Source organism: Physella acuta, unplaced genomic scaffold, assembly GCF_028476545.2.
Source record: "Physella acuta isolate Inbredline_101_S28 unplaced genomic scaffold, ASM2847654v3 ptg002016l, whole genome shotgun sequence".
NCBI classification, from domain to species: Eukaryota; Metazoa; Mollusca; class Gastropoda; family Physidae; genus Physella; species Physella acuta.
Window position 1 is genome coordinate 93,533 of NW_026733521.1, and position 9,864 is coordinate 103,396.

Below are 9,864 nucleotides of genomic sequence, written 5' to 3' on the forward strand. Positions count from 1 at the left end.
ATTTTCTCTCATAACATCTGCAGACATACAAGTCATAACATACATACATACAAGCACACAAGTCATAACATACATACATACAAGCAAACAATCGTCATACATTATGCAAACAATCGTCATACATTCGTTTTATTGAATTAGTCTCTCAATCAAACTAGAAAATTATTTTTTCTTGTAAACGCTAATTAAGCTCACACTAATTACAGATCCATGCTAATTAAAATTCACACGAATTAAACTCTTGATTGCAATAAATATAATGATAACGTGTAAAAAAAGCGAACAAATATTTAAAAAAAATTTTTTTTCGCTTCAAATGAAACTGATCTAGGATAATTAATGACTCAGCTTACAATTACATGTATGGCCAATCAAGGGGAATAAAATGCTTCAATCAAATCAGTTCAATGTACATGAATAAACTGACAGTAATAATTATTACTTTATTTACAATTGTATCATTTATAATTGCATCAATTATAATTACATCATTAATAATTGCTCCATTTAATTAAGCATGAAGTGTAAAATCCATAAATAAACTCCCCGTCCTAGCCCCACCACCCACGGGGAATAAAGTGGGCGTGGCTACATTGTTTGTACAAAAAGAATTCACTTTTTTTTCATCACAGTGTCTCTGGAATGAAATATTGCAACAGTTTCAAAATTTCATTCAGAATTTTGTTGAAATCACAGTCGTAGAGCTATTTACAGCATTGTAGGGCAAACGCTAGTCCAGTGTAGCTTGGCCTAAGTTAGGGGAGTGACGTCATATTCTACATCGTGTTGGGCAAAAGTCGTTTGAAATGGATCTTGGGAGGTAAAACGTGATCAATAAACGTCAAACCAATTAGTCAGCGATCAAAAGTTGCAAGTTGTAAATCTGAATGTTACAACACAATTTTGTTCATGTTTTCTTTCCATTATAAGTTGCCTTCCCCCCCCCCCCCCCTCCCCTCGATTCGTATTTTTATATGACTCATTTAGGTTTTAAGTTAACTCCCCAAATCATCACATAAAATGTCCGTTAAAAGTAGGTCATCTTTAGTCAAGGACGCCATTTTTTGTTCGCCGGTAGGATGGATCGATATAGACAGTTACATTGTCGTCAGTTGGTCAGAAATTGATTATAGACAATTACATTGTCGTCAGTTGGTCGGAAGTTTATTATAGACAGTTACATTGTCGTCAGTTGGTCAGAAGTTTATTATAGACAGTTACATTGTCGTCACTTGCTCAACAGCTGGTACCGGGCTGAGAGTTTAGACCTCCGCTACGTCACAACTTCTCGTCGCGAACTTTATCCGTGTCGTCTGCACCGGCGTCTGTAGTGACGTCACCGTTGGCCGTGCGGCCGGTGCTGGTGTCGCCTGTCCGCGTGTGGAGGTTGGTGTTGAAGTTGGGGGGGTAGGTGTCGCTACTGGTGCTGTCGCTCCCGTCTTGAGACACCCTCGGGCCCTGTAGGGGCATGTGCAGGGACATATGGGTGGGCATATGGCCGGGCATGTGGGCGGGCATGTGGGCGGGCATGTGGCTGTAGTCTGGTCTCTCGTAGACGTCGCTGTAGTGGGGGTCCATCCAGTGGGGCTGGAACACCATGCTGGATGTGGATCTCAACATCCGGTTCTGGATGGTCGTGTTTTGGTCCACGCTGGGCCTGGGGGGGGGGGGGGAGGAGTGACGTCAGAGTTAGTTGTAGGACACAAGAATATTGAGAATAGTGTGGTGACTTGTGGGGTAGAGTGGTGACTTGTGGGGTAGAGTGGTGACTTGTGGTGACATGTGGTGACTTGTGGTGACTTGTGGGGTAGAGTGGTGACATGTGGTGACTTGTGGTGACATGTGGTGACTTGTGGTGACATGTGGTGACATGTGGTGACATATGGTGACATGTGGTGACTTGTGGGGTAGAGTGGTGACATGTGGTGACTTGTGGGGTAGAGTGGTGACATATGGTGACATGTGGTGACTTGTGGGGTAGAGTGGTGACATGTGACTTGTGGGGTAGAGTGGTGACATATGGTGACTTGTGGGAATAAGTGGTGACTTGTGGTGACTTGTGGTGACATGTGGAGACATGTGGTGACATGTGGTGACATGTGGTGACCTGTGACTAGACTGTGACCTACCTCTGGTGCATATAGCGACCGTTGTCCAGTATCATAGCCAAGTTCTCCTTGCCGCCAATGGACATGACCCTCTGCTTGCCGTGGTCTGGGATGATGCCTAGTGGGGACAAAATGGCGGAACTTTTTAATCATGGCGTAATCAACGTTTGATAATTAGCTTCGTTAAGTTTTTGTGATCGATTAACAGACAAGTTAATTATTTATAGTCAAATTATTAGAAGCTGAATTAATTACTTTTAATAAGGTCCGGCTACATTGTGTTTAACTTGACAACTTCTGTCTAAAGTTTATATTTGTGTTGATAAGTTTGTGTGTGTGTTAGCGGCTGTTTGTTTGTGTGTGTTGAAAAACAAATACAACTGAACACTAAAAGTTCTAAAAATACATTCTACTTGACTAAAGTTGGTTAGATATGTACAGCATGCAATGACCAAAGCATTCTCAAGTCGTTTTAAACATGTGTTATAACAACAGTGATATCTACTTTAATACAACACAGGACGGTGGGATGTAATTACAAGGCTAAGGTGAGGGTGAGGTGGGGGAGTGGGAGCGGGTGGGGGAGTGGAAGTGGGAGTGGGAGTAGGTGGGGGTGTGGGAGTTGCAGTAGGACAGGTGGGGGAGTGAGAGGAGGTGGGGAAGTGGGGGGAGGTGGGGTAGAGATTTTTTGCCCAAATATGAACCATTGCAGCAAGTGCACATGACATCTGAGATTATATTGTGTCATAAACATATGTTAATTAAATTCATATACTTACGTTAGTTAGCTGCATATATATATATATATATATATATATATATATATATATATATATATATATATATATATATATATATATATTTACGCTAATTAGCTGCACATACAAAAGCTAATGAGTTGCACAAACGTATAATAATTAGCTACATATACATAAGCTAATTGCATTCCTATTTAATTTGCTGCACATACAATAAAACATGCATTTGATCATGGATGTGGTGGTTAGTGAAGAGGGATAATTTCTCCCCCCCCCCCCCCCCACTTTCTTCTCCCTCCCCCCCCCCCCTCCCTCGGCCAAAATAAACAAACCTCAACAGGCAACTGTGAACAGGTCACATGCGACCAAAATAGTCATCTCCCCATCCCCCATCACTCGCCCCCCCCCCCCCCCAGGCCACCAGGCCACCCATGATCGTCACCTCTAGATGTAAACAAGACCGAGACGCCAACCCACACCCAACACAGCTACACAACATCCCAGCTACACAACATCCCAGCTACACAACATCCCAGCTACTTTCTTACCGTTCAAATAATTGCTCCAGACATAAATAATCTCACTAATTACATACTGATTACACACTGATTACACACTGATTACATACTAATTACGAAAGCAATTATCTGTAATCTAAACGCAACCCGACGACAGCTAGGCTATGGAGGAAGCGATGTTTACTCAGTGCCGGGGAACTCAAGGCCCGTGGGTCGTCAGCTCGACCTGTTGGGGTGGGGTGGTGGGGTCGGACCCTAGGGCCACACCAGTCGCTGTGACGAGAGTGGGTTTGACCCAGGAAATGACGTAACGTTTCAAAATCGTCCCCGGCCGGGGGTGATTTGGCCGTCACATGTGACGAATGGTGGGGGTGACGAGGCCAGCTAGTGGTCGATGAGCCAATCACATTGATTGGTCCAACTTTAGTCACGTGACCAGCTGAAAACGTGCCGAAACAAAAATACATTGGATCAAATTGTCCTACACAACCATTCAAAGCGGACATTAGCATGTGACACACTGATGACACATATAATTTGTGACAAAATAATGACACACACACATATATCGTGTGGGTTTAGCTCCCATTAGCTCACAACACAAACATGGCTTTCAATCAACTTATGAGCTCAAAAACAGACGCTTGGGATCAAAGTTGTGTTGGGCCCTTGATCTCTTGACCCCATCATTTTCACATCCCCCTACCTCCCCCCCCCTCCCCCAAAGTTGCTTCAAAAAAATTAAAAGACTACAGTTAGGAAGGTTAGTAGATGAAGTAGAGTCGATCTGCAGCTGTGGCTGCGACATCTCCCATACTCCATGATTTGACCTCCTGACCTCCTGACCTCAGAGTTGGCTTAGGGAAATCCCGTTAGAAAACCACGGCTTTTGTCTGGGACTCCAACTGATAACATTTGGGCCGGCAAACTTGGCACTAACACACGGCAAACTTGACACTAACACACGGCAAACTTGGCACTACCACACGGCAAACTTGACACTACCACACGGCAAACTTGGCACTACCACACGGCAAACTTGACACTACCACACGGCAAACTTGACACTACCACACGTCACGGCGCGGCCAAGCTAGGCAAACATCGAGGTCCATCTGGCTGACGGGACCTGGTCTGTAAAGGTCAGAGGTCAGAGCCTCTCTTAGCACGCTCGTTAACCTTCTCAAGTTGAAACAAAATATCCATTAGTTGAGTCAACAAGTCGCCCCGCTCGCACGGCGGCCATCTTGGTGAACACATTGTTGCACGTTCCTCCAGCGTCTGCCGCCGCAGCTTTTCTACGTCATCAAGGGGGGGGGGGGGCGGGGGAGGGGAGGGGAGATTTTCTCATTGTGGTTGAGCTTTAAGCGAGGTTCTGTTGACGAAAAACTCGAACAGTGTCCATCTGCTGCCAGAGGTCAGTCACCCGGGGGGGGGGGGGGGGTCACCCCGTAGTAGATCACAAAACCCAGAGACTGGCTCTATTGTATACATTCACCCCTTCCCCCCCCCCCCCCCAACACACACACTCCCCCCCCTCTTGCCGATCTCTGTATACTTCTCCCCTTCTACATCCTATTGTTCTATTTTTAAATCAATGGCTTAACCCTAATCTTTATCCTCAACACCACAAGGATTAACCCACCCACACACACGACAGACTAACCCTTACAGTTACTCTTACACGCCCCCCCCCCCAAATTGACCTTAACCCTAACTTTAACCCCCCCCCCCCCCCCACACACACACACACACACACACCCACAACAGACTGAACCTTACCGTTACTCTCCGTATCCCCACCCTCCTCCGCTGAGCCGCAGCCAAAGATGGGTTTGCCGGCCTTAGACCTCCGTTTGGCGCGGACGACGAATGGGATGAGCAGCGACACGGCCAGTATGATGAGTACCAGCACCCCAGCAAACAGCGCCGCCTTGGGGTGCGCCTCCCTCACGGGGTACTCGATCTCCACCACGAAGGGGAGCTGGTTGGACACGTAGTGGGTCTCTGCTAGTTTGTCCTTCAGGATCACCTGGGGGGGGGGGGATACTTGTTAGAAAATTTATTTCTGAAAACATTTAGATCAATATGTTCAGTGTAAAACTGTGCTCTAAGTCAGTGTAAACACTGTTAGAATTTTATCAGAGAACATTTTTGTTTTTCATTTTACATTTTACTTCTAAAAACGTTTGATGAAATTAATTAATTCAGACACACAGCAGACTTTAGCTGATCTAATTAATTGCTGATGTCTTATTCATTAAACAATACTGTGATGTTTTATTTAACGTTATTGTGTTAATCTGTGAATCTATTATTATTTGATGGTGGATCCGTAGTTTGAAGCGATGGGTGATGTTCCAAAGATGTGTAAAAGTTGTTTCGAAGATATTTCAAGATGTTTCAAAGATGTTTCAAAGATGTTTCAAAGATGTGTCAAAGATGTTTCAAAGATGTGTGTTACATGCTGGTAACCACTTGGTGGTGCTAATCAAGTTTGGGTTATAATTAAGTTACGATGGTCAGTAATTAGCAAGTGCAGTTACGTGCAGATGACGTCATGTGTGTTTAATAGAATTAAGTCAAGCATTAATGAACTAAATAAAACACATTGTTTACATTGGTGAAGTATTTCTATCTAAAGTCAACTTTGTGAACTGTCATAGTTGAGACTTGAACAAGACTGAACACACAACACAACACCACACATGGAACTGTTGTTGTGAACAGTCAGAGCGTGAGCTCCCACAACATGCGTGCACGTGGTTTGTGAGTTGTTCTCTGTGCACGTGGTTTGTGAGTTGTTCTCTTGTGGTTTGAGACTGTTATATCACTCTGTTAAACGTTGTTGTTTTTAGTGCTCTGTTATACATTGTTGCTTTTAGTGCTCTGTTATACGTTGTTTTTTAGTGCTCTGTTATACGTTGTAGTTTTAGTGCTCTGTTATACGTTGTTTGTTTTTAGTGCTCTGTTATACGTTGTTGTTTTTAGTGCTCTGTTATACGATGTTTATTTTTTAGTGCTCTGTTATACGTTGTAGTTTTAGTGCTCTGTTATACGTTGTTGATTTAGTGCTCCGTTATACGTTGTTTGTTTTTAGTGCTCTGTTATACGTTGTTGTTTTTAGTGCTCTGTTATACGATGTTTATTTTTTAGTGCTCTGTTATACGTTGTTGTTTTAGTGCTCTGTTATACGTTGTTGTTTTAGTGCTCTGTTATACGTTGTTGTTTTTAGTGCTCTGTTATACGATGTTTATTTTTTAGTGCTCTGTTATACGTTGTTGTTTTAGTGCTCTGTTATACGTTGTTGTTTTAGTGCTCTGTTATACGTTGTTGTTTTAGTGCTCTGTTATACGTTGTTGTTTTTAGTGCTCTGTTATACGTTGTTGTTTTTAGTGCTCTGTTATACGTTGTTATTTTAGTGCTCTGTTATACGTTGTTGTTTTAGTGCTCTGTTATACGTTGTTTTAGTGCTCTGTTATACGTTGTTGTTTTAGTGCTCTGTTATACGGTGTTGTGCTCATCTTACTTCAAAGTGAATCCTTTTTGTTGAGTTGACGGGCTGATTGTGTTTATAAAAAAAATAATTATTCAAAGGTTCAAAGTCAGACATATTTTATACATTCTAGTTTAGTTTTTTAGGCACGAGTTTGGGGGAGGGGGGGGGGGAGGGTCAAAATATGGAGACAGTCGTCGTGTGTGTAAAGGGGCGGGGCTTATCACGCAATAAACTGAGCCACCGCTGTCCCCAGAAAGTATTTGACCAATGCAATACTTTGATAACCCTAACAGCGCTACCCACTAGACCACCTCCCTACGGGGCAGTGACCCTACACACATAGAAACCACCTAAAGTACAATGTGGGGGGGGGGGGCGGTTTATTTTGTTGATTCACATTTCACGTCTGTCATCGGCTGTACGTCTGCTGACAGTAAAGTTATGGCCCTTGACAGTGAAGTTATGGCCCCTGCTCTTTCACTTCCTGTTGTCACTGATGCGAGCATCTGGCTCACTACGGTCCTGGTGGTCCCAGGGGCGTTAAGTAGGGCCCTCACCCCAGGGGCTATATGGTCACTAGACCCTGGGGCTAGACCCTGGGGCTATATGGTCACTAGACCCTGGGGCTATAGGGTCACTAGACCCTGGGGCTATATGGTCACTAGACCCTGGGGCTATATGGTCACTAGACCCTGGGGCTAGACCCTGAAGCTATATGGTCACTAAACCCTGGGGCTATATGGTCACTAGACCCTGCGGTTATATAGCGTCAGACCCCCATATTTTTATTTTGTTTGTGAATTTCGCTCAAGTTTTTTTAAAAAACAACTCGTTTCAACAGGATCTAGGAAATAATTAACCAGAAAAGTTAATTAAAATGTCATTAGGTCGCGGTGACCCCGTGACCCGAGGTAAAGAAGGGCAAGTGACTCGTACGGTTGTTGATTAGGTGGGTCAGTTGTCCACCCCCACAACCCCGCCCTCTCCCCCCCCCCCCCCAAACCTGACATGTTGACGTTCCCCTTTAACACGTAATTTACTGTTACAAATAGAAATGTGTAGACCTATGTGACAGCTAGCCTCTTATGTGACACACACGTGACACTGACGTGACACCGACGTGATCTTGATGTACTCACGTCGAAGTGTATCCGGTTCTCATCCTCCAGGCTCTGCAGGTCGTTGACGCAGATGTAGCGGTCCTCGTTGACGTAGAAGGCGTTGGTGTGGATGACGACAAACTCCATGCCGTAGGGCAGGGAACCGTTGACAAACTCGATGACGGGGTGCTCGAACTGGGGGTTCTTGGGGTCGCTCGTGTTGATCTTAATGTCGGGGTGGAACACATGGGGTCTCTGGGGGGGGGGGGGACATTTTTATGTCAACATTTATTTAAAGTGCAATTTAATAAAGATGCTAATCAAAACTTTATTTAATAAAGATGCTAATTAAAAACTTAATTTAATAAAGATGCTAATCAAAAACTTAATTTAATAAAGATGCTAATTAAAACTTTAATAAAGTGCTAAATAAAAATAATGCCTTCCTGCTACACAGTTATAACTTAACTGAGACTGTTCAACCCCCCCCCCCCCCCCTCCGATAAAAAATAGCGGATTAGTCTTACCCAAGCCTTATTGATTAATCCAGATAAATAAAATAGACCGAATGAGTCGTTCTTGTCGCCCCCCCCCCACCTACCGTATAGACGCTGTCCCTACCCCCCCCCCCACCTACCGTATAGACGCTGTCCCTACCCCCCCCCCCCACCTACCATGTAGACGCTGTCCCTACCCCCCCCCCCCCCCACCTACCATGTAGACGCTGTCCCTACCCCCCCCCACCCACCTACCGTGTAGACGCTGTCCCTACCCCCCCCACCCACCTACCGTGTAGATGCTGTCCCTACCCCCCCCCCACCTACCGTATAGACGCTGTCCCTACCCCCCCCCCCCACCTACCATATAGACGCTGTCCCTACCCCCCCCCCCCCCACCTACCATGTAGACGCTGTCCCTACCCCCCCACCTACCGTATAGACGCTGTCCCTACCCCCCCCCCACCTACCGTGTAGACGCTGTCCCTACCCCCCCTCCTACCGTGTAGACGCTGTCCCTACCCCCCCACCTACCGTATAGACGCTGTCCCTACCCCCCCCCCCACCTACCGTATAGACGCTGTCCCTACCCCCCCACCTACCGTATAGACGCTGTCCCTACCCCCCCCCCCCCACCTACCGTGTAGACGCTGTCCCTACCCCCCCCCCCACCTACCGTATAGACGCTGTCCCTACCCCCCCCCCCCCAGCTACCGTGTAGACGCTGTCCCTACCCCCCCCCACCTACCGTATAGACGCTGTCCCTACCCCCCCCCCCCACCTACCATATAGACGCTGTCCCTACCCCCCCCCCCCACCTACCATATAGACGCTGTCCCTACCCCCCCCCCCCACCTACCATATAGACGCTGTCCCTACCCCCCCCCCCACCTACCGTATAGACGCTGTCCCTACCCCCCCCACCTACCATGTAGACGCTGTCCCTACCCCCCCCCCCACCTACCATGTAGACGCTGTCCCTACCCCCCCCCACCTACCATGTAGACGCTGTCCCTACCCCCCCCCCACCTACCATGTAGACGCTGTCCCTACCCCCCCCCACCTACCGTGTAGACGCTGTCCCTACCCCCCCCCCCCAACCTACCGTGTAGACGCTGTCCCTACCCCCCCACCCACCTACCCTGTAGATGCTGCCCCTACCCCCCCCCCCAACCTACCGTGTAGACGCTGTCCCTACCCCCCCCCCCCCACCTACCGTATAGACGCTGTCCCTACCCCCCCCCCCCCACCTACCGTGTAGACGCTGTCCCTACCCCCCCCCCCCCCACCTACCGTATAGACGCTGTCCCTAACCTCCACACGTAGGTGTACCCTGAAGTCGGCGTCGTTCTCCCCCTCTAGCACCACATTAGAGGGCACCATC

At 46.8% G+C, this 9,864-nt stretch overlaps 1 protein-coding gene across 2 annotated transcripts; it reads right to left on the minus strand.

The window, feature by feature from the left end:
* Positions 1-296: 296 nt before the first annotated feature.
* Positions 297-9,864, minus strand: LOC131931723 (uncharacterized; the record flags this gene model as incomplete). Of its 2 annotated transcripts, XM_059288546.1 has the most annotated exon segments (6): positions 297-1,657; positions 2,130-2,226; positions 5,167-5,416; positions 6,914-6,946; positions 8,023-8,238; positions 9,774-9,864. In XM_059288546.1, coding segments are annotated over 6 exon segments (1,066 nt in total), but the record flags the coding sequence as incomplete, so codon positions are not given.